Source organism: Helobdella robusta (genome assembly GCF_000326865.2).
Source record: "Helobdella robusta unplaced genomic scaffold HELROscaffold_8, whole genome shotgun sequence".
Lineage (NCBI taxonomy): Eukaryota > Metazoa > Annelida > Clitellata > Rhynchobdellida > Glossiphoniidae > Helobdella > Helobdella robusta.
The window spans coordinates 1,001,364-1,027,432 of record NW_008705459.1 but is presented as its reverse complement, the minus strand read 5'-3'; the positions used below and the strand labels follow the sequence as shown (position 1 = coordinate 1,027,432).

At 30.7% G+C, this 26,069-nt stretch overlaps 3 protein-coding genes across 3 annotated transcripts; all 3 read left to right on the top strand.

Moving 5' to 3' along the window:
• Positions 1-2,645: 2,645 nt before the first annotated feature.
• HELRODRAFT_165398 (hypothetical protein) lies at positions 2,646-3,690 on the top strand (the record flags this gene model as incomplete). The annotated part of the gene is made up of 4 exons (XM_009031986.1): positions 2,646-2,773; positions 2,885-2,983; positions 3,376-3,418; positions 3,511-3,690. 4 exons carry the CDS (start codon positions 2,646-2,648, stop codon positions 3,688-3,690), a joined length of 450 nt encoding a protein of 149 aa, XP_009030234.1.
• A 2,709-nt stretch (positions 3,691-6,399) lies between these two features.
• Positions 6,400-11,632, top strand: HELRODRAFT_165397 (hypothetical protein; the record flags this gene model as incomplete). Its single annotated transcript, XM_009031985.1, has 6 exons — positions 6,400-6,419; positions 7,510-7,651; positions 8,565-8,663; positions 8,737-8,834; positions 10,284-10,396; positions 11,400-11,632. The coding sequence occupies 6 exons, from the start codon at positions 6,400-6,402 to the stop codon at positions 11,630-11,632; spliced, it is 705 nt and encodes a 234-aa protein (XP_009030233.1).
• A 1,822-nt stretch (positions 11,633-13,454) lies between these two features.
• On the top strand, positions 13,455-13,823 carry HELRODRAFT_152646 (hypothetical protein; the record flags this gene model as incomplete). Its single annotated transcript, XM_009031984.1, has 1 exon — positions 13,455-13,823. A coding segment is annotated over one exon (369 nt), but the record flags the coding sequence as incomplete, so codon positions are not given.
• Between the last annotated feature and the right edge of the window lie 12,246 nt (positions 13,824-26,069).

Below are 26,069 nucleotides of genomic sequence, written 5' to 3'. Positions count from 1 at the left end.
TCAGATATATATTGTATGCAGAACATGTGTAGAAAGACTAAGAAGTTGGAGCAGAGGTTTGAAAACTTCTTTAAGTTTTGGAATTCCAATGATTTGGCGTAAACCCAAAAATCACACAGACGATGGTTAACAGAATAAAACAAAAATAGAAAAGATTTATCATATCTTTATTTGGTTATTGAGACAGTACCTCATGAAGATGCCATACCTTTTCCGATACCAATTGACATAGCAGAAGTTTTGCCAAATGATGAATCAAGTTATGACGATGTTGTTGAAACTAATAAAAACAATTTTTCACTTAGCAATTCAGATTCTAGAGGAGCATTTTCTCAGTTCTAGATTTGATCAATAATTTTATCATAGTTACTGGGATAACGTTTGAAGACAAAAAATTAACTGGAACCTGAAACAACATTTTTATGGTATAGAAATCGTGAAACAGATTTAATAAAATTTTTTCAAAAGTTGATTTCCTTGTATATTGTTCAACTACTGAGTTGGGAGTTATGTATGATGCCAATGAATGGAGAATTTTTATTGACTCTTCCAGACAAATGGCAATGACAAGGACAATGGCGTGATGGCGGACTATTGTTGGATACTAAAAATGAAGAATTTGACGGCTAAAGAATGTGGAAGAAAATTAAGAAGAAAATTTTTTGTCTTTAATTTGAAGTTTTATGCTTTATGTACTTTGCAATTTATTTAGCAATTTATTATTCTGAACAAATTAATTTGTAAATGATCGTAAACATAGAATGTTAAAAAGCAGTATTTTTGTGCCTCATCTTTTTTAAGACATTTGCGACCATCGGCTTTGAACACTTTGTAGCAGTTGTCTATGGTTTTTCTTGGCAAAAGTTGTTGACAGTAGATTGCCCTTACTTGCTGTCACCGCATCATATACGCTTGATATATGATAGCCATTAAGTAAAATAAGTAAAAATTAAAAATTTTAAAATTGAATTTGTGAAAAATTTCGACGTGATATAAATATTTCACGTACATATTTGAAATCAGCGTGTTCGAATTATTTTAAAACAATTAAAATATTTGAAACATCTAAAAAATAATAAAATTGTTATTCAAATTAAAAGTTTCCATATTTTAGCGTTTGAATTGTCTGGATAACATATTTGTTACCTGGCATATCGTCAATTCTACAATTTCTATTTCGTTGCCCCGCCGAATGTCTGGATGTAGCGCGTTGAACAGATGAGAAATTGGGAGAACTTTTTCCACCACCAAATCCCACCACCAAATCAGTAAAAATGCAGTAATCGACTGGAGCGTGAATCTTCGTTCGTTTATGACCAACGTCAGTAGCTTATTGTGTCTATCTGTGTATCTTGCCAAGGCCAATGTTTATAATAATTATAACAATTTGAATTTATTTCACGCCTAACAATTCTAAAGTTGTTGATGCCACCATAGTTATTGTTCAAATGTTTTCAATTTTTCGTTAAAATTTTAATTTTATGTTTTTTTAAATTTATTTGTATATATTTGTAATTATTTTATAAATATAATTAATAATTTTGAATAAATAAATGCACTGACGATAACGTCGAAATAGATCTATCTGCAATAATATTAATAAAATGTTTGCTAATAGAAATAAAGACTTAATAAAGACTTGGACAAACTTTATTTTGTTGATAAAAATTTACTAAGACAAATTGAAATACTTGGAATATAAATTTATAAATAATAATAATGTCATTTTATATAGCGCCATGGCAAGCGACTGAGGCGCATTATCATTATTACAACAAACACACGTGAATCAACGCATCACATACTTTTGCATGTGATAGGCGGGGATCTTTTTTTTTGCTTTCGAACCCGGACACTGCATCAACAATGCCAGGCACTTTAGCCATTACACATCGCGCCGCACTAATGTATATATAAAATTTATATATATATATAAATATATATAATTAAATATATATTATAATTAATAATATTATAATGGAAAAGTATGTTAAATCCTGTTCATTTTATAATGTTATTATATTGGCAATCTATTTTTTTTTAATTTAATATTTTGATCAAACAAACATTTTTAATTGTTTGATTCATTTATTTATCTTATATAATTTTAATGACCCATCTCATATAGACGTATAAAAGTTGACAACAAGTTATGGCAACCTACTGTTCACAGCTTTTGCCAAGAAAACCATTGACAAACACAAACCAAACGAAATTATATTATATAATTTTATTATATAATTTCTCATAAAATTAGTGTTTTTAATTTTCACCCATTATTATTTCTGGATTATTTTTTAATTATAATTATTATACATTAACTTCAAATACTTTTTATTGATTTTTTTAAAATTTTTTTTAATTTAATTTTCTTTTTTAATTTTCTAATTTAATATTTTAATCAAACAAACATTTTTAATTGTTTGATTTATTTATTTATCTTATATAATTTTAATGACCCATCTCATATAGACGTAGAAAAGTTGACAACAAGTTATGGCAACCTACTGTTCACAGCTTTTGCCAAGAAAACAAACCAAATAGAAAGACATGATAGTGACAAATTGAATACAATTTTTACTGCGACAACATGGAACGTTAAAACGTTGTATCAGGCTGGAAAAGTTGAAAACGTAAAACAAGAAATGAAAAGAATAAATCTCATAGCAAAACTTAGTGAAAAAAATCAGGTGTCATTATCATTGAAGCAGGCAAATTTATTCACTCTGGAAGTGATTGTACTATTGAACAAAAAAGTCTACAAATTTAGAAGGTTTTTGGGCGGATAGGGTTTTGTTGGTCAAAATACCCGCAAAACCTTTCAACCTAGCTGTTATTCATGTTTATGAGCCAACGTCTGAAAGCACCTTGATGCTTTTTACAGTGATCTTGATGATGCTTTTAAAACATGTAAATCTCAAGAAATTGTTATTATGATAAGCGACCTGACTGCAAAAGTTGGCTTAGAAAAATACATGACGAGGTTGGTCCTTATGGGATAGGTGAAAGAAATGAAAGAGGAGAAAAGTTGATTGAATGGTGTGTCAAAAATGATCAAATTATAACCAACGCCTGGTTTGACAATCACCCAATGAAAAAATATGCTTAGAAGAGTCCCGGAGACAAGGTAAGAAAAGAATATGATTGATTACATTACAGTAAATAAACGATTTAGAAATGCTGTTTTACAATGCAAAAAGTTTCCTTGGAGCTGATTATGGCAGTTTTTTGTAAAATCATGATAGAGTTAAAGAAAATTAAAAGAGAAGTGGCTCCAAAACGTTTGAATTTTGTCAGTCTGTCACAAAATGATTAAGTATAACGTTTTCAGTTATTGACGGAAGACGTAAATAAATATAAATATGAAATATTTAGAGATACCTTCACAGAATCAGCAAGGGAAGTTAGCAGAGAAGAGGTCAGAAATGGATAACAGATGACATCGTATCTCTGATGGATGAACGAAGGAAAGTAAAAAATTACAATCCTGCTAGTTACAAAAAATGGCAGGGCAAAACAACCAAAAAAATGTGCTTAGAGGCAAAGGAGAAATGGTTAAATGACAAGTGCAAAATTATTGAAAAGATCAAAAACAGTAACACAAATGCACTGTATAAAAACATCAAAGAAATCACTGAAAAAAGAGCTTGTACCGTTTCTCAATGCAAAAAATTAAATCCGGCAAAGTAATCTTAGAGAAAAAAAAGTACATAAAAAATGGACTGAATAAATTAAGGATCTTTTTGATGATATCCGTGGTGAAGAGCCTCCTATTAAAAAAGACGTAGAAGGACCAAAGTACTTAGTTCGTGCCGCTCTTTCCAAAATGAAATCAAAAAAGCGCCAAAAATGACAGATATTTTGAATGAGATTTATAAACAGTGGTAAAATTTCTGAAGATCTATCCAAGTCAATATTTATTGCATTGCAACCTAATGCAACGAAATGTGAGCTGCATTGAACAATCAGCTTGATGAGTCATCTTACAAAACTTTTCTTGAGAATTTTGATGATGAGAGCACGAAGCAAAATCAAATCTGAAATTTCAAATGTCCAATGTTGTTTTGTAGAGGATTGTGGGAGAAGAAACTTTATGCTACGAATGATCAGAAAACGAGCGATTGAAATGAAGAAAGACTTGTTTTGTCGATTTTTCCAAACCTTTTGATAGCGTGAAACACGTGGAGCTTATGGGAATATTGGAAAATTTGGCATTAATGGAATAGCCACGGGAATAATCAAAAACCTCTACTGAGAACAAAAGAAGCGATGAATGTTGGTAACATGATTACTAGTTTTATAGAAATAAAGAAAGGTGTTAGACAAGGCTGTGTATTCTCTCCAGACTTGTAGTCTCTATAGTGAGATTATCATAAGAAAGATCTACCTGAAATATCCATTGTAGGAAATGCTGTATAGCTCTTTATAGCAGATTCAATAGAAAAACTGCAAATAATTTTTTCCAAACTGGTGTTTGAAAGTGAAAGGAAAGGCTTGCAAATTAACGTCAACAAAACAGTGTATGGTAAAAGCAAAACCGCCCCGATCTGTTCCATAATCATTAATGGTAAACAGGTGAAACAAGTAAACAGTTTCAATTATCTCGGAAGTCTGATTACCTCAGGTTGTAAATGTGATATGGATATAAGAAAGGATAGCTATGGCGAAAGATGCATATTCAAAAATGAAAATGATGTTCACCAACAGTCAAATCAGAATATCAACAAAATTAATTCCTTTTTTTATATTTTTCCTGTGCTAAATTACGGCTCCTGGACAATTTCTAAAGAAATGAAAAAAAGATTAACGCTGCTGAATTGTGGTTTTTGAGAATAATTATTAAAATTAGTTGAACCTCCCATACTTCGAACGAGAATGTATTAAAACTGTCCGCTATGAAAAAAGTAAATTACTACAGATAATCCGACGGGGCAGGCAGTTAAAGTTTTTAGGGCGCCTCCTGCGGAAGGAAAGAATTACTACAACTACTGGAAAGATTACAGGGAAAAGTGATCGCGGTCAACCACAAATACCATTCATGAAATCCTTTTGTCACTTATTGTGTTAAAGATAGGGTTTTGTGTAGGTTGATGGTCGCCAATGTCTTGAAAGAACAAGGCACGAAAAATACATAAATATTTTATTATATATACTTATACACTTGATCAGAAAACTAGTCAATACCGAAAACGCGGCCATATTTATATAAAGAATAAATTTTCATGTGATATATTTGGTAATTTATTTATAAAATTTTTAAAACTGAAAATAGATTTAAGAGTAACTTTAAATAAACTAATTATACATTTGACAAACTCTTCCGAAAGTATTAACCTTTAAGTAAGTTGGCTTAAAGATAAATGTCCTTTCCATTGAAATATTATTTATTGCAGTATCATATTGGAAAAAACATTTGACAAGCAAAAAGTAGGACAACAATAGTATCATAACTGTTGAATATAAATCCACAATATTTGTTATTTTGTAAGCCTCGTCACTTGATGCGCCTAAAGAAATTTTAGAAGGTACCACAGGAGGTTTGTATTCAGGATTTTTTCTTCCATTTCTTATAAATTTAAGATCATTTTCCGTAGCACTTTCAAGACCTTACAATTTTTTTATATAGCATTTATTGCAAACATTTCTGAAACGTATCTAACGTTTATATTTTTGTCTTATAAAACATCTGTTTTAAAATCAAACATTTCCAAAATATATCTAACGTTTATCTTTTTGCCATATAAAACATGTCTTATAGGTAAAATAACAATATCTGGGCCAGAAATAAACTACGATTTGGGGCTGTATTTATATCAAACAAACAATCTGTTACGCTTCTGACAATTGTAAGACAAAGAAATTTGCAAAATAATCTAAACAAATGTATGAGAAACGTTATATTTTTTATTTGCTCCCTCAACTTGAAAAAAACGCATTCTAAATTTTTTTTCAAATCTTGCCACAAACATTGAATGCTTATAAAAATTATTAAATGCCCAGAGTCTGCATACACAAAAAGATATTTTCAAAATATTTTTTAAATTCAAAAACATCTTGTAAACGATTACAAGAAATATTTCATTTTTAATCTGAATTTTTAGTATAAATAAATGAACAAATGAAAAAATAGTTACTCAAAATGCTTTCCCATTTAATAGTTGCCACATATTCATCGTCAGAATTAATTTTGACCTTGTAAAGGAAAGTACATACTGTTGCAAACCATAAAGTACCAAATAAATCTTGAACCATGTATCCAATAAGTGTTGGCAGGACTGACTGATAATACCATTCATAAGTTCGTTCTTTATCGTACTGGTTTTTTAAAAGAAAAGCAATAGCAGGCTAATCAAACTTTTACAATTGGAGTACTAACGGAGATTGTGTACATAACAAAAAATGCCGAAAAACCAAGTGAAGTAAGTACAAGTAAAATCCAAGCAAGAAAGTAACACCACCGTGGTAGTGCATCAGGGACGTGTTCAATTTCCAATTTTGCTTTGTTAAATTTATTTTATATAAAATTATTTTAGTTATTTAATATAAAAAAAATTGTTTCTATAAACATAATTATTCACTTTCGCGATTCACGGAAGGTTTAACAAGAATTAAAAAGGCTTGTGCGATATTACTTTATCGTCTAAATAACTTAAAAGTTACATTAACTGAAGTTTAACATGAGTATGATGAAGTGCATACAGCATACATCAGATAACAACTAGATTTGCATTGTCATGTACCACATATACAGAAATTTGCAAAATAATGAAAATTTTTAGTGCAATTAGTATTACGATTTTTATTAAAAATATTCAGTACAAATATTATTATTTCAATTTAATTGAATGTAAGTACTTTTTGATGTTTCTTTTATTTCCTGGTATTGTAATTTTACTGATTCCTATTTGATGTTTATATTATTAAAACGGTTCAATATTTCATGAAAGAATGTGAATGTTTCAATTCAAACCTCGTATCCGCCAGCTCTCCAATCACAAATTACAAAAGGGTTGGAAAGAGTTTTACGTGAGTAATGTATCAAAAATTCTATTGCACTAAAAACAGGCATAAGCATCAGAACGTCATAAAAGGCTGGCAAGTTCATTAGTCGGCAATTAAAAAAATCATTCATTAGTAAATCATTTAATCATTGGTTTGTAAATGAATAAATTTGAAATTAAAATTTCAAAGAGTTCATGTTGATATATGTTTAATTTTAAACTTGATAAATAAATTAGTATGTACAAAAATAAAATTCGATTCAAATAATAAAATAGAAAATACGTTTCAAGTTTACAATCATTAAGTAACAAAACTGTTTATAAAAACTATGCCTGAGCTTAACCTGGGCATGACATGGTCCTAGGCATGACATAAAACTGCATCCACGCTGCCTAGCGTGCTTTTGAGCAAAAGGCTAGGCCCACCGCTTATAACTGGTGATTGTCGTCAGGATGGGTGTCCGGATTTAAAAACATTTCCTCAAATTATTCCTATGTCATCACAAAGAAAAACAACGGCCCCTAGTCCCCAGCAGGCCTTAAGTGGTCAAGGGGTGCCAAAAATCCCTGGGAAGTATGCAATAGCGAAGGGATGTTGCAAAAAAATTCAGAACGGCCCCTCTATGGTACTTAGACTTGGAACGCTCAATGTTGGATCACTGACTGGCCGCAGCATGGAAATCGCAAAAATGCTCGAGAGTAGAAAGATTAACATCTGCGAAATAGCAATGTTTTTGAAGCCATTAAGGTAGAGAAAGTCACATCGTTTCAATATCTAGAGGATGTTCTAGGTTGTACTGGAACAGCTGAAGCTGCCGTTCGAGCATGCATACGTGCAGCCTGAAATAAATGGCATCTCCTTGCCTCTATATTGATGCGGCGTGACGTTCCACTACCACTACGATCAAGACTTTGTAAATCTGAAATACGTCCGGTGTTATTATATGGTGCAGAAACATGGCCAATGACAACCAAACTGGAACAACAACTTCAACGAACCGACATGAAAATGCTCCGATGGATGCAACGAATTAGTCTGAAGGACTACATCAATCTACCGAAATCCTGCGTCGTGCTGGTTTAGTTGATATAAAGGACGAATGCCGGCAACACCGTTTGCGGTGATTTGGTCATGTCAAATAAAGTGGAAACAGTGACATAACTTCTCTTGCAGATGTTGAAATACCTGGCACACGTCCCAAAGGCCGTCCAAAGAATCAAGCAAGACATGAAAGCTCTACATTTAAATGAAATGGATACAACTGATCGTCTAATTTGGCGCAAAAAGTTGATGGCAAAGAAAACATCGTCCCACCTCGGGAAACCGGGTCTCTGGACGCTAAACGAAGATTGATTGAGCGTAACCAAAGCAAACAAATTAAGATTAAATTAACTTAAATCAAAGCTTTTCATGGTCTGAATTATATATTTTAATATTTTGATATATCGTATGAATAAAAAAATTAAAATTAATAAAAATCAAGACAAATCTTGAAGGTCAGGCAAAAACTCTTTTGACGTCATTTAGCTATAAAAAACATGTAGATTCATCAACACATTCAGAGAAATGTCATTAATACCAAATCTGATCTTGATCTGATCCGTCCATCAAACGTTCTACTTGTTTGTTGCTATCAAAAAATTGATCTTGCACAATTCAAAGTTATAACCTAATACTATGCTCTGCAATCATCAGTCACCAAACGTTTTGATTTGTATGAATCTGCTTATCGAGATCATCAACGTTTATTCTACTTTGCGCAGGATAAAAGTACGTCCTAAAACTGATATCTGGTTATTGAAAATTAAAGATTGCGGCAAAACACAACGCACGTAGGCTTCAAAAAATTTACTGACGATCTAAAAACGAATTGTATCGCCATTGCAGTTAAAGCGCAATTGAATCTCAACAGATTGTTGATATAAAAAACTATTTCCAGTCAATCACCACAGAGAGGTTATCCAAAAGTCATGGAATGTTATTTTTTCAATAATGGAAAATAGGTGCATTCAGCACAGATTTCAGCAAACAAATTTTAACGACATTTGCTCACTTGAGTTTAAGGGTTATTTGATCATTTCACTACTTAAACCTCAACATTGCCGATTATATCGTTGTAGTTTAAACCGGGTTCTAACATTTATCATAGAAGAGATTTTGGACATGTTGCTATCGCTTCCAATTAGTATGCTTGAGGGCCCAGTAATGCCAATTTTGTTTTACAAAAAACAAGCAACCATTAAATCACTCTTTAAAAGCCTGGTCTAGCACCTGATGTGGTAATTACAGTCGAATTTCAAATCTGCCTTTGTGTTCAAGATTAATGAAATGGTTTTCGCTCCTATACCTCAACAAAAATTCCAAGATTTTTAAAGATTCCAAAGTTTCAAGCAACAAATTTGAATCTGGAATAAAATTTGTTGGAATTTTTGATTTAAAAATTGTGTAATAAGTAAGTTTTTGATGAATTTGTCATAATTTCCTAACTCATCATTTTACTCACGTTAATCAACATTTCGTCATTTTTTTATATTTTTGAGTAAAAAAATTAGGTTAAATAAAAATAAATTTTATTGAGAATTACAAAACTGACTCACCGAATTAAGTGTATGTTAGGATGCGAAAAACTCAAGAATGGCTGAACAGATTTTTGTTATTCTATATTTGTTTTATGTCTCATAGTCTATTGTGCATAGCAAAAATTTGGTAAATTTTGAAAAAATTATTTTTAATGTTTGTATGATGATCGTGATAATGATGACAGCAACGTCTCAATTGGTAATTATAGCCCAGTTTCATTGGTTGATAAGTTTATTCGTAAGACACAATGATATTCAATTATTTTTAAAATAATTATCGATTTAATACAGTTTATATAATTAAAGTTAAAAAATTTGGTTTTAGAGTAATTAAATTACAAAATCGAGTGAGCAATAATAAGAGATGAATTTGAATTTTTTCTTACGTTACGTAGTCGTACACTGCGCTAATCAATTCGAGGGCCAATATATTTCTTCTATAAATATTTTATATTTATTTTTTGTTTTTTATTTATTCATATTAATAATTTAATTTTTCAATTTAATTTACTTTTAAAGGCTTACTTGTTTATTGTTGTATTAATTATTATATCTGCTATGCTATCTTTGTGTATATACTTTGTTTTAAAAACGTGATGCGGTTTTTATTTTATTTATATTGTTGTATTGTTATCTTTCAATTCATTTTTTGGATAATTACAATCACAAACATTTCTTGACTAATTATAATTTTCTTTATAGTTATAAATATTGGTGGCTCATCCCATTAAAAATTTTTCAAATCCTTATCACCTATAACAACGGTCACCCAAAGTTCAAGATGAGGTTCAAGTACACCAGGCAGTCTATGAATGGTCTGTCGACCGGTTTATATTACGATAGAAAAACATTTTTCTCTGCTTTGAAACCTGACGACAACAATCCCCCCATAATGGTTTGGCCTATTTTTGAATAGTTATTAGGAGTTATACGAGCATAATTTTAGAGATTTTTAAAAAGTTTTCCGACAAAGGACGACGAGTTAACCTCTTATTTTTTTTAAAATTTATGTCAATTTTTGGGATTGAATTCTCCTGTTCAAAGAAATTTTTTATGTTGTTCCGACAAGGTTTTTTTTTGAAAATGGTTTTCGACTTAGTGATATTACAAATCGATTGCAAAGAACAGAAAAAATTGTAAGAAAGGAAAATCGTGTTAGAATGTTCCAACTTCAAACTTCACAAACGAACAAAGTGAAGCCCTTCGGTAAGCGAATAGAAATCGTCAAGCACGTAATGGACAACGTCAAGCCAATAGAATTATAATTATTCTTTGCTCATAATGCTGCTCATAATTTTGTTCATTTGACATGCTTTATTGGTTTTATTTTTGACATTTATATTATCTTCGTCAAGTGATTTATATTTAATAATTTTTTGAACAGTTCCATTAAAATGTTGAGTAATGTTTTCTATATACGAATATTTTTTTATTTTTGAGGCTGACTCAATAAATTATATTAATATTCAGTCTTAAATAAATTCAAAAAATATCGAACTTGGCAATTTATTTTGATATACATTTTTGAGGGTTCACGTCGTAGTTCACTGGATCAGCTAGTATAACTGCCCTATAAACGACGGGTTTGTTTTATCCCAATAAAAAATAACGACACAAAATAATTTAAACTATGGCTTCATTTATTTACAAACCAATAATCAATGTTAATCAATAAATCATCATTAATTAACTAATAAATACTCATCAGTTAATCAATCTAGATTAAATTAACCTTCATATACAATCAAATAAACGTTCACAAATAATCGCTTTCCAAATTACAATTCACAACTTATATCGCAAATACAATAATTACAGCGCAGAGTCAAAATCAAATACCACTTTCAGCAGTAAGATCAATACCACTATTCAATATTCTCACGCGTCTTTATATACCTGTCTTATCGATGCTTCACGATCGTACTAGATATCTCGCTATCAGAAGGTTCCAGTTTCTACACGTAGAAACACTAGCGCCTCTAGCGACGGTTATGTACGGTATGTACGGTAACTGGAGCTTTTGCCAGATGCTTTTTTCGTCCGAAAAATGAATTGTCCGAGCGATTACATTTTCGCTTAAAAATAAAAAATACAATTTGCTCAATCATTGGAATATTCACCCGATGACACTTTCGCATGATAATTGGAAAAAATACTTAAAAAATTTTATTATGAGTGATGAATAAAAATTGTTAATGATAAATTAAAAAAACGCAAAGCTTACGTATACTAGACCTACAAAATTATTATTGAGTTTTATTATATTATGAAGTATTTGTTATGGATTTGTTATGGTTTTAATCGTAGGGGTTTTCTGCTTGGAGGTTTTTTGTGTGAGAGTTTTATCCAAAAAATTATATAAAAAATGATTTTGTAATAATATTTTTTCAGGTTGATTATTTGGAGAGGTTTTATGTTCTATCACGACTACACACACAATGCAAAGTTTTATAACAAGTTTTGTTTCAGCTTTTGATGTGTTAACCGGCCATTAGTTCAAAATAATTAAGATAGTAACACAGCATTGATTGGCTTAGCGTAACGAACTAAATTGTTTTAGTGTGAAATCATTTGTTGTTTATGTATTTATGATATATAAATTTTTAATATATAAAATTAAAATATTTAAATTTTAAAAAAATTATATATATATATATTTTTTTTTATTATATTATTTCATTATTATATTATTTCATTGTCTGTGTAAAAATTTGTGACATTATTTGTAAATTGTTAATTTCAAATAAAATTATATGATATACATAATTATATATATTTATATAATATAATACAATCAACCTATCTATTATCTAATATATATAATAGGTATATATAAATAGTCATTTCGCTTTTATAGCTTACCTGTGGAGTGTGGAAAGGTGTTTCGGTGGTGCAGATTTGGAGAAGAGATTTGAGATTTGTGTTTTTGGTATTTTTAAGGGGACCATATCTAAGTGATAAACACTATTGATAATAGCAATTGTGTAGTGGACGGGAACATTTGTAAACAAAGATTCGACATCCAGAGAAGCAATATGATTTGATGGTTTGTTAGTGTTCGATAGATTGATAAATTCCCATGAGGACTGGAGATTATAGTTACTAGAAATGTATGGAGTCAGAATTTAATTTAGATATTTGGCGATAGGGTATGTTACTGTTGGAATGTGGATGATATATATTTAATATATATATATATATTTACTATATTAAGGTATAAATATTTGTCCGTACATAAATTATACTATTGATTTATGGTGTTTAATGCTTGCACAGAGTTTATTCCGATTTTGATTGGTGATAGCTTATGTTAATATAGCATATGTTAATATGCTAAAAGCCTTGGATAGAATGATACTGTATCTAAGGGTGGTGCACTCTTTCGATTACTATGTTTCGAGCGAGTATACGAGTGATACCTCACGTCTGTGGTATCATTCATGTCAGAGCTCTCAGACCCAATCATAAAGTTATTCTGAGTGACGGTTGGTTGGTTGGTCGGTTGGTTGGACGGTCGGTTGATTGGTCCATTGATTGATTGGTTGATTGATTAGTTATTATTATTATTATCCCCCATGGTCATGGGAATGATATAAAACTGCATCCACGCTTTTCAGCAAAAGACTAAGCCCACCGCTTATAACTGGTGGTTGTCGTCAGGATGGGTGTCTCGATGTAAAAACTTTTCCCCAAATTATTTCTATGTCATCACAAAGAAAAACAACGGCCCAGCAGGCCTTAAGTGGTCAAGGGGTGCCAAGAATCCCTGGAAAGTATGCAATTGCGGAGGGATGTTGCAGAAAAATTCAGAATGGCCCCTCTATGGTACTTAGACTTGGAACGCTCAATGTTGGATCACTGACTGGCCACAGCATGGAAATCGCAGAAATGCTCGAGCGTAGAAGAATTGACATCTGCTGCCTTCAGGAAACCCGATGGAAATCGAATGGTGTCTGTCATGTCAACTCAGACAAAGAAAAATATAAACTATTTTGGAATGGTCAAAAGACGGCCAAAAATCGTGTAAGAATTTTTGTCAGAGAACCGCTAGCCCAAGAAGTACTGGATATTAAAAGGATTAATTCACGTCTCATGTGGATCAAGCCTCGCATAGAAAAGCAAACAATGGTTATTTTTTCTGCATACGCACCACAGACAGGCGAATCAGAAGAGATGAAAATGACTTCTGGGCTACATTCTCTGAAACAATCCCTGATTGGAGGCGATCTCAATGGCCATGTTGAAGAGAAAACAGATGGTTTTGACAACGTACATGGCGGTTTTGGCTATGGAAAACGAAATGAAGATGGCAACCGCATCCTTGAGTTTGCTGAAAGTCACGGGTTTTGTTTACTGAACACATATTTTAGAAAGAGGTTGAAACATCTCATAACATACAAAAGTGGACCATCAGTCACGCAAATTGATTTCTTCGCTGTCAAGCAACAACACCGAAGGCTATTCAAAAATGTCAAAGATATACCTGGCGAATCATGTGTCGCCCAACATAGACTCCTTGTGGCAGACCTGGTTGTCGAACTGTCAAAACATAAGTCTAAACAAATGCCTCGGAGAATCAAAACGTGGAAGCTGAAAAGCATTATTCATCGAGAAAAATTTCAACAGATCGTCGCAACACAGTTAGACCACCAATCGCAAGCCAGTACAGATTGGAGTACATACAGACAGATCAGTGCAGAGAGTGGCTCACTAAAAGCAAAGGTGAACAAATGAAATCTCTGTATGGTATAGCAAAACAAGCAAAGCGTACGAAAAGACATAGTTGGTGCCTCATGTATAAAAAATGACAAAAATGAGATGGTACTTGAACAAGATGAGATCAAGCTACAGTGGAGAGAATACTGCAACCGTCTGTTAAACGAAACAAATCCCACCAATGTCAACTTTGACGCTCCACCCATCGAAAGTCCGATTCCAGACATCACTGTAGAGGAGCTTACAGAAGCTCTAAAAGCTATGAAGGATGGAAAGGCAGCAGGGCCCTCTGGACTCACAAATGACATTATCAAAGCATCTGGTACTGCAGGTATCCAAACGTTACTACAACTTTGCCGTGAAATATGGAGAAATTGCTCAATGCCGACTGAATGGAACTATAGCATGACAGTTACTCTATACAAAGGCAAAGGTGATCCATTGAACTGTTCATCATATCGGGATATACGTCTGTTAGAACACTCCCTGAAAATTGTCGAGAAAATCATTGAGAGAAGATTATCAATTTAGTTTCCTAGTGGGGAAATCAACAATTGATGCAATTCACACCCTTCGGCAACTGCAAGAGAAGTAACTAATTCCAGAATATCTTGTTCGACTTGTGATGGAAATGTATACGAATACTAAGACTCTTGTCAGCACAACGGTTGGAAACACAAATGCATTTGACATCGGCGTTGGAGTTCACCAAGGCTCAATTCTCAGTCCATTGAAATTTATAACTTTGATGGAAGAAATCACAAAACCGATACGCACTGGTGACATTTGGAATCTAATATATGCTGACGATATCGCTTTAACAGCCACGTCTGAGCAGAATGCAGCGCAGATGTTTGAAGATTGGAACACCTGACTTGCCGATCATGGATTCAAAGTCAACATCAGCAAAACCAAAGCAATGAACACTGGTGAACCCATCCAATCCACAGTTACTGAACGATGGCCCTGTTCAGTTTGTAAAGCTGGTGTAGGTAACAATTCAATCAAGTGTCAGCAGTGTAACCAGTGGTGTCACAAACGTTGTTCAAAAATACTTGTTAATTTATCTAAAGTGTCCAATTTTGTTTGTCCTGCTTGCGTCAGCCCACAACAACAAATTCGAAATAGCAATGTTTTTGAAGCCATTAAGGTAGAGAAAGTCACATCGTTTCAATATCTAGGGGATGTTCTAGATTGTACTGAAGCAGCTGAAGCTGCCGTTCGAGCACGCATACGTGCAGCCTGGAATAAATGGCATCTCCTTGCCTCTATATTGATGCGGGCGTGACACCCCTCTACCACTACGATCAAGACTTTATAAATCTGTGATACGTCCGTGTTGTTATATGGTGCAGAAACATGGCCAATGTCAACCAAACTGGAACAACAACTTCAACGAACCGACACGAAAATTGATTGATAGCAATGGCTGGATTGCATGATTACAACTAGATTTAATTTTCTAAAAAATGGCGCATACCAGAATGTGTTGTAGATTTGGGTGATATAACTGGGTGGCCTGACCACGATGGAGCAGCGTATTATGTGAAGAATGTCAAAGACTTAACAACCCTTGAGTTTATGTGGGCGTAATATTTTGAGCTCTAGAAACTTGAGAATAATTGTAGTTTGAAAAATGTGCTATTGAGTTAATAAAGAATAAATGAGTTAAATTTTGTAATTTTGATTTAATTATTGCCTTGTCACGTTTTATTACATTTTATCACTGCATTGACAATATAACTAGTACAAAAATTAATTTAAAAAATCAAAAAATACAATTAAAGGGCTTTTAAAAATATTTTTTTGAAAAATAATCAAATCCATAACTGTCAGAAAAAAATTTAAAACTCATTTAAGCAAAATTACAAACAGCGTTCATGCTGAATGAGACGAATCAAACAAATCCTCCAATACGCTTTTTCATTAACACATTTTATTTAATCAACATTATTTAACACATTATATTTAAAAACATTTTAACACGTTACACATAATTATGTCTAACAATACAATAAAATAAAATATTTAGAACGTTTACACGTATTAAATTCTTAATTTCGATTTTAATATAACAGTGAAACATCAAGCTAAAAAAACTAAATTGCTTCAGAAATCTTTTTGTCTACTTACTGGAAAATATTGAAATTTTTTTAAATTTAATTCAAAAAGCTTAAATGAATTTTAATGAAAATTTTTTAGTAATATTTTTTTAAGTTCATCTCTTTTAATAAACTTTTTACAGCGATTAAGCAGCAACAGTTTAATTGATAAAACTATAAAATTAAAATTGAAAAAACCTTTGATTTTTCTACCAACGTTTATCTCGTTATATTTATTTTAATTTTTTCCAAGTTGAATAAAAATTAATTGGTTTAACATAGTTTAACAAATGTTATTTTTAAACATCACTCTTTTTCATTATTATTTTGTTTCCGTTTTTTCCGTTTTTTAAGCTACCTCAAAAGGACTATTACATGCATTGTACAATTTTAAAAATAAAAAACATGAAAAACAAAGTATATAATTTTACAAACCTGATATGATATCAGACGAAGTAAAAGATATTCCGAGAGCAAAATCTCTTTCGTATTCACTTCCAAAACTTACTCCAAACAACATGAGAGAGCAGAGAAAATAGCCAAGAGATTTAGCACAAAAAATCATCGTTTTCTCAATTCTTCTCATTGACCGTTCTTCCATTGGAAGAAAAAAAATAGATACAACTGGATGATGGGCTGTGAAAGCTCTTTGGGTATTTGTTAAAAAAATTGAAAAAGTAAAAATGATAAAATGATTAAATATTTTACTAACCGAAGAATATTGTAATTAAACAAATATCCATAATCAAAAATCGACAATTTATTAACAATGAAAGAAGTATCCGCAATTTGATCTTCATGAAAATTTGACAACCATGATTTGCAAACAAAAAGAAAAGATTTTTTTGTTTGTAGATCAAAAATGACTAGCTCATCTAAAAACCTGAAATATAAAATAAATAGGAAAATAAAAACAAAACTTATGTTTCATATGAATGTAAACCATTTGTACTTAAAATATTTTTGAATGATCCAAACTGTATTTGAATCTTTATTAAGTCGTACGAGTCAACTCATGTCTAATGTGAATAATTCGTTGCGTAGAAAAGCTGTCAACAACCGTTTTTTATGGCATTCACGCCACAGACAAAGCATTAAATGCTTTCTGAGTTGCGCCATTTAGGGGATGGGAATGGAACAAGGACGGCACCACATTCATGAGTTTATTCTTTACAAGTTGTACTTGTTGAATATTTACTTTAAAAAGAAACCAGAACATCTCAATGTATACAAAAATAACTGTCAATCGAAAACACTAATGACTAGGCGGCTATTAAAAGACGACTAAAAAACTAAAAACAAGCAAGGTCTTACAAGAATATTTATTGCAAGAAAGACAACAACGCAAAACATTAAGTCACATTTGATCACACAAATCAGAGTCATTTGTTAAAGAGATACAAAAAATTTTGTATCGTATAAAAAATGGGCAAAGCGGTTGATACCTTTTATATAAAAAATTATAACCGTGACAAGGTAAAATTGCAGTAGAATGAATAACTGAATAATACTAAATAAAACAAATACCATCAACGCCTGTCGATGGTTCGAATCTAGATATCAACGCGGATAAGCTCATAGAAGCTCTGTAAGCTAATAAAGATTGCAAAGTGGCTGACAAAGCAATGGTTTGATTTGAACAAGGTAATCCATTCTATTTTTCTATTTTCGTAATCCATTTTGTAAATAAGCTTGCAAAAAACAACATTGACAATAAAAGATAGGTAATTTTAAAAAGGGTAACTAACCAATTTGATGAAAGATTAGTACCGTGGTGCCAAAATCTCACTTTCAAAATTTGACCCAAATCTTTGCTAGCTCTGATAATGAATGTATTAATTTGACCACTACCGAGAACACGGAATTTGTTACATTTTAAACAGTGAGGTGAGGATATACCTTTGTTTCCTAAACATACATGTATTCGTATATGCAACATTAATAAAAATAAAACGTTCATTATAACTTCTAATTTTTTATTTTATTTGTACTTTAATAACAAAGCTATACAAAAATCGTAAAAATTTTTAAAATTGTCAAAAGAAGCTTTAAAGACGATTGATAAAAACAAAAAATAGAAACTATGTGTAAAATTTGAAAAAACTATTACACCATTTTACATTATAAATTTATGGAAAACCTTTTACTAATGAAAAGGGGAAAAAATCAGGTAAATAGGTGCACAAACTACTACTTAGTGCACATAGATAAAATTTTTGTTGCAATGAAATTTTTTTTACGTTTCTATGTTTTTAATTTAAGATATGTTGAGAGGGTCATTGAGATTTTAGAGAAGTGGGAAAAACAGAGCGGCAAGTGCTTTTTTTAGAAGTTCCTGATCGAAAATCTATAACACCTGGACAAAATTGTGCAGCATAATCTTGTAGACATTTAATGATAAAGGAGTTGTGAAAAATATGTTGTAATATATTGCTGTAAATATTGCCGGGCTTTTTTTACGTACAGGACTTGGCGACCTTAATTACAATGCCTTCACGTCGACCAGTTATCTAGTGGGGATAATGCATAAATATTGTCAAAGTATTAATGTATGAATGAGATGTGATTAAGGTCAATCTCAACATGTAGGCAATTGTTGCTCTCTCCTTTATTCACGATTTGTAAACATCGATTTGTGACAATTTAATATTGCTAACAAATAATACAATCGATATATGATTGATACATTTTTCTATAATATATTTAAACTAGATGTCGACATTGCTATAAAAAACTGAACAATAAATTGGATAACTGTTATATATTTAAAATTTCATTTTATAAATTTTCTAAGCGTTTGCATTTATATTGTTTGAAATTATTAAGAACATGTTCTTAAACATACTTCGGTAGTTTTCAAAAATGGGCATTAAAAAAAACGTAAAAAACGTAACATACAATGATGTTGAAAAATTACAAAAAAATATTTCGGCTTCGGATATTGCAACTTTTGGCTTTCAGAACAAAAATTGTTGATTATCATTAGCGGAAAATTTATTTTGGCCATTATAAGCAGTTAAAAATTACAAATTGAATAAAAATTAAAATGTTATTTTAATAAAGAACTAGATTGAAATAAATTATTTTTATTTCTTTTTTTTTCGATTTTCACTTTATTTTATGATATTCGACTTTTGGAAATGACAAAAAATCTGGAAGAAAAATGGAAAATATTTCAAATTTCATTCAACCTCTTGCAACACCAAAAATACTTTATCGTAGCGCTGATTTAACATGTTAAATTTGCATCTGTTTTTAACACAGGATCCATCATAATGGTAAGATCTCAAAATTAATCTATAGAAAGAGGAAGCACTTTTCATAAAATATATATGGGGACACTTTTTTGTAAAAAAATCTTTAAAAGGTGAAATATATTCATTGCTGTTAAATACATAAATAAATATGCTTGCCATAAATACATAAATCGATTATGCATCATTGTAAAAATTACAACAATGTTCAGAATTATTTGTCGTTAAATTTAGATGTTGGTTAGTCAGCCAAGATAGGGGTTTATCGATTACGGAAAATAATTGCTGCGTTGTACTAGGGTTTAGTTCAAGAATAATCCACACGTTGACAAATCGATTTGAGACCAAGAATGACCTAGAAACCTGAATAAAAAAAGAAATTGGTTTTCTGAATCCTTGAAAAAACACCCATTATTTGAGAAAACCTAAGACGACACTAGAATAAGAAAAAAAATCTATTTGACACTAATTAGCTAAAATCAAAAAACCGCCAATTAAAAATAAAGGTTTTCATCTGCCCTTACTAACATTTTTTGCAATGATCTACGGAAACAGATTAATTTAGACTGATAGATTGTAAAACTGCTGTAAAACTCTTAAGCACGAGTTGCAATGAGAATGTTGGTTGTTGAATGATCGAGTTGGCAACGCGCATTTTGTGATTTTCGAATAATTCATTAGTTCTATTTCTGTCGGCATTGAAATGAACGTTTAAACAAGTCTGCGTTTATCTGTCAGAAATCAGTGAAATTTTGTGCAATGAAACATCGTACAATTTAAAACAAAAGTTTTTGTGGCAAAGGTTTTTCAATTAATTTCCATTATATTGAGTGTTTTAGATCGATTTTTAACGTTTTAATCCTAAATATCACAGTTTTTTTGGATGCTTAACTTGAAACGGTAAAAATTAGTTAAAACTTAAAATAAATTTAATAAATCAATTGTAAAGGTTTTTTGGTGTTTAACTTGAAACATTAGAAATTAATTAAAACTTAAATTACTGCTGACATTAAAATGAATGTTTAAACAAGTCTGTGTTTAAAGCAGTTGTATTTAGTCTATCGGAAATCAGTTAACCTACGATAAAATAACTTGAAAATATACTATGCGGAAAAATATTGTGAATAATCTCCATAATGACCGATTTTAAATATTTTAATTATAAATATCAAAGTTTTTTGGATATTTAACTTGAAACAGTAGAAATTAGTAAATAAGTTGAAATATGAAACTAATATAAAAAATCAATTATCAAAATATTTTGGATGTTTAACTTGAAACAGTGGAAAATTAAAACTTGAATAAAATATCGAACCAATAATCAAAATATAGATATCGGCATTTGCTCCACCGTTCAATTTAAATCCTGTGGTAACCTTGACCATGTATGCAAATATAGCGTTAGGTTTATTATCCGATAGATCTACAGGCCTTCCCTAAATTAAAGAATATGCAAAATATTCAATTAAACACAATTTTATTTTTGTTTTACTAAACATATGCTTGCAAAATTATCGTCCAGCATTTGAAAAAACTCAATTAAAAAAGTGTGACAATAAAATGTGTGACAATCACAGGAAAACCGAAAGTAAGGTTTAGAATGACAGTGTAAAAGAAACCAAAAAACATGGTGTAGGCAGTCGGAGAAACATTTTAAATTTAAAATAATTCAAAATTAAGCAGACGTGAATCGCCAACAATGTTAAATGCAGCAAACAAATTTTTAACTCAGCAAACAAAGGAATCAAAAAAATTAACGAAAAAGTTGGAAAATAGGCTTTTTTCTAAACCAAGTTTAAATATAACCTTTCTGTATTTTTTGAATTACATGTTGCTAATGTTATTAAAAAATACTTTAAACTTTCAAACGTTGGCAAAAACTTAAAAATCTTCAAACGATATCGCTTTATAATAAACAAAACTTAATTGCCATAGTATAATATTAATTTTTTTCCTTAAGTAATTAATTAACTTATTTAGTAATTTAATCAACTTTTAGTAAAATCATGTTTTATGCATCAGAAATGAGAAATTATACAAATTTCGGCAAAACAAAGAAATTTGTCACACCTTATAGTTCTGTTATTAAATTCTAAGTCACGTTTATAAACACTAATGCGGTAGTATTGAAAGGCTTTGTTCAAAATTTCAGCTTAATTGGACAAGGAGAATTTATCAAAAAATTGATCACAAGATTCTAAAAAACAAACAGACAGAAGGGCAGAAAAACAGACAAATAAATAAACAGACCAACAATCAAGCAAGTATGCAAGCATGCAAGCGAACAAACAATAAGCCAAACTAAACCGAACAAACGAGTTGTATCTAGATGTAAATATTTAGGTGTTTTCAACTTTAAAAAAATTCAAAATTTTTAAGAGTTTAGTTTTCTGGGTTTGTCATCTGTCCTATTTTGTTGTAAAATCCATCAGTAATTTTCAAAATTTTATAATTCTAGTGACTTCGCTATAGTAGATTTACCCTTATGGTTTATTCATCTGACTTCTTTTCCAATACAGTTTCATTCGTGTATCAAGAACAAGTTTTCTTATTATCTACCCCTCAACTTCGTTAATCATCAAATTAAATCAACTAGTTAATAACGATGTCAAATGCAAATAAAAAACCCTAAAACCATCAGTCGTCTATTCAGCTTTGCTTATAATTTCTCCCCTGCTAGTTTATTTACTGACATTTTTAAGCAACCATCCATTAAACTTTTAAAGTATGGTTTTAAAAAATTGTTCTTAATTCACCAATTAAGCGTACCTAAACATATACATAGAGTCGAACATGTCGAAATACAATATGTGTGGAAATGCATGAGATGCGTTTTTTCACCTTGTCTCTTTCTGAGCGAAATCTTATTTTATATTATAAGTTTATGAGTTTTTCGGCATTAAATGCTATAAGCCATATGGACATTTTACAATGTAAGAGGCATATTTTTTAAAAACTAAGACTTTTTGGCATAAAATGAAGAAGAAACCAAAAACTAAAAAAAAATAATATATAATATAAAATTACAATGTAAGAAGCTTTTTTGTCAGTGCATTGAGCCCACATCGCTAAAACGATTGAAAATAACCATATAACTAGAACAAAATACACTCCAAAATATGTTTCGACTCCTTTTTTTAGTGATTCCTCAAAACTTATTGTATTGGGAATCATGTTTTGCATTGTTTTGAAAAAGCTTAAATGATTGCATGAACATGTCATATGGGTAGATGTCAATTCATGGTCCACCATCTGCAATATAATTTAGTAAAACTTACGACAGATGTTGATTAATTTTGATTATTTACATCATTTCAAATTCGTAAAACAATAATTTATCTTAGAGCACTAATTTACTTTTGTAGGAAATTAAAATTTAATGAAAAATTTATGAAATAAAATCAAAATAGAAAATATAAATCAAAAATTCAATCCAATAACTTTTAACAAAAATGTTTTCTAAGCTTTTATTCGTAACATACGCTCTGCTCTTATCATTTTTCAAATATATCACATCTGATATGTTCGGTTAAACGGTTCTAATCATCCTCATTTTAATACTGTTATAACTGTCACAAATATCATAATTATATTCTCTAGAGGCGCCTAGTGTCGCTATGAACGCATACAGTTTGAGGAGGAACTAGAACGTACTGATAGTGAGATATCTAGGATGTTCGAGAAGACGGGTATGTAAAGACATGCAAGATATTGAATATCTGATGTTAGATTGATTGTGTCGAAAGCGATATTTGACTCTGCATTGTATTGACTCTGCATTGGTGGTCTGCAGTTGGATTGATTCACCATAGCTTTTTAAAACCTGGTCAAACGATTAATGGAGAGATGTACTGCCAACAAATTGATGAGATGGACCAGAAATTACGCCAACTACGTCCTGCATTGGTTTAAAGAAAAGGTCCGATCCTTCTCCACGATAACGCCAGGCCACACGTCGGACAACTAACGCTAAAAAGCTGAACGCGTTGGGTTACGAGAGGTTTTACGAGAGGAGAGGTGGGTGACCCACCATACCCACCAGACCTCTCCCCAACAGATTTCCACTTTTTCAAACACCTCAACAACTTTTTGCGTGAAAAGTGCTTCAAAACCGAAGAAGCTACAAAAAATGCCTTTTTACAGTTTGACGCCTATAGAACTCCTGATTTTTATGCTACAGGCATCAATGATTTAATTTCTCGTTGGCAAATGTGCATAGATTTTAATGGTTTTTATTTTGATTGAATATCTCAAATGAAAGCAAATTTATTGCATTTTAAAATGGATGGTAGAAAACCGACATTATTTTTGCACCAACCTTTCAGTTTTTTAGCGTTAGTTGTGCGACGTTTGGCCTGGCGTTATCGCGGAGAAGGATCGAACCTTTTCTGTTAACCAATGCAGGACGTAATATTTTTTTTGTATTTGCGATAAAAGTTAATGAATTGTTATTCGGAAAGCGATAGTTACTGAACGTTAATATGGTAGTTTGTCAACATTAACTTTTGTTAGTAAAATTAATTAGCGTTAATTATTAATCAGTGTTTTGTAAATAATTAAATCGATAATTTGGAAGACAATGCTGTCTTTATTTTTCACTGAGATTAAACGAATCTGTCGTTGATCTGACAGTTATAACAATACCTTATATTTTATATAATATATATATATAAATATGCTGGTAAAAAAATATAAATATATTGTAATAACCGACTCCTTGAACTTGTAGTGTATGGTTATTTCTCTCTACCTGGATTCTTGATTCTTAAACATACTTATTTCAGATGACTTTATTTATTAGAAAGAATACAGTGCTGGCAATCACCTGTGTGTAGTATTGCTGTGATCAATCACTCGTTTATTCAATCGATAAAATCGTTAGAATACAGCACAATAACTAATCAACAGGTAAATCACGGAATACAACTATTCGTCATTAGTTAAGTTTCTTTGGTCCGATTAATTTCTAATTTCCTTGAGTATTTTTTTTATTTCATAGCCATGGTATTCTTTACCACAAATTTTCGATAGATGAACACAACTACTTTAAACGCAAACTAAGTCGAACGTTTATTTGGTCCGATTAATTTCTAATTTCATTGAGTTATCTAGCCATGGTATTCTTTACCACAAATTTTCGATAGATGAACACAACTACTTTAAACGCAAACTAAGTCGAACGTTTATTTAATTCCAGCAGTAATAAAAACAATAAATTAAGCTACGTAAAACCACATTAATCACTTTTACGTCAACTGTGTTCCATCTTCATCTTACCTGCTCTCCTCGTCTCATGTTTCTCTCTTTTTTTCTTCTTGTCTCTTTCGTTTGTTTGCTTTGTTTATATAGCTAGCAAACAGCTTGCAAATGTGTCACATGCCGTGTCATATAAATTTATAATCATTTTTAATTATTTACGCCTTCTGATTATTTTAAAAGCACTTTACGCCTTTTCTAACCAATTTCTAACCGATTTCTAACCTATCTCGTCTCGGCTTCACGTCTGTAACTATATATATATATATATATATATATATATATATATATAGTTACAGATATAATATTTTACCAGCATATATATATATATATATATATATGTATATATATATATATGTATATATATATATATATATATATATATATATATATATATATATATATGCTGGTAAAATATTAATGCAGTAATTTATGACATCTACCGTTGGCTAGTTTTTTTTGTTATATTTCTCAATATTTCTAATGAAATTGTTGTTTTCATCATTTATTTTATTATTTTATTAAATACAGTTTTCCAATTCAGTCTGGAGTGTATAGAACATACTTCGACTTTTTATCAATCATCTTCACGTCTGTAACTATATATATATATATATATATATATATGTATATATATATATATATAGTTACAGATATAATATTTTACCAGTATATATATATATATATGTATATATATATGCTATAATATATATGCTGATGTATATATATATGCTGAAATATTATAATTAATGCAGTAATTTATGACATCTACCGTTGGATAGTTTTTTTTTGTTATATTTCTCAATATTTATAATGAAATTGTTGTTTTATTTTATTATTTTATTAAAAACAGTTTTCCAGTTCAGTCTCGAGTGTATAGAACATACTTCGACTTTTTATCAATCATCTTCGGTTAAGTTTTCGTTTTGTACAAAAAATCGAAATGGTCCAATACACTCGAAAATGAACTGGAAAACTGTCTATACCAAACCAACAAACAAAGGAAAATATTTTTAACTGAAAGAGTGAATGATGTGAAACATTTTTAAAAGGCACGATTTCGTCAATGGTTAACCGTGCCTTGCACATTGTACAGGTTTAGCTTATAGGACAAAAGAATTAAAAAGAGTGATCGAACTGTTAATTAACAATGGTTGTAA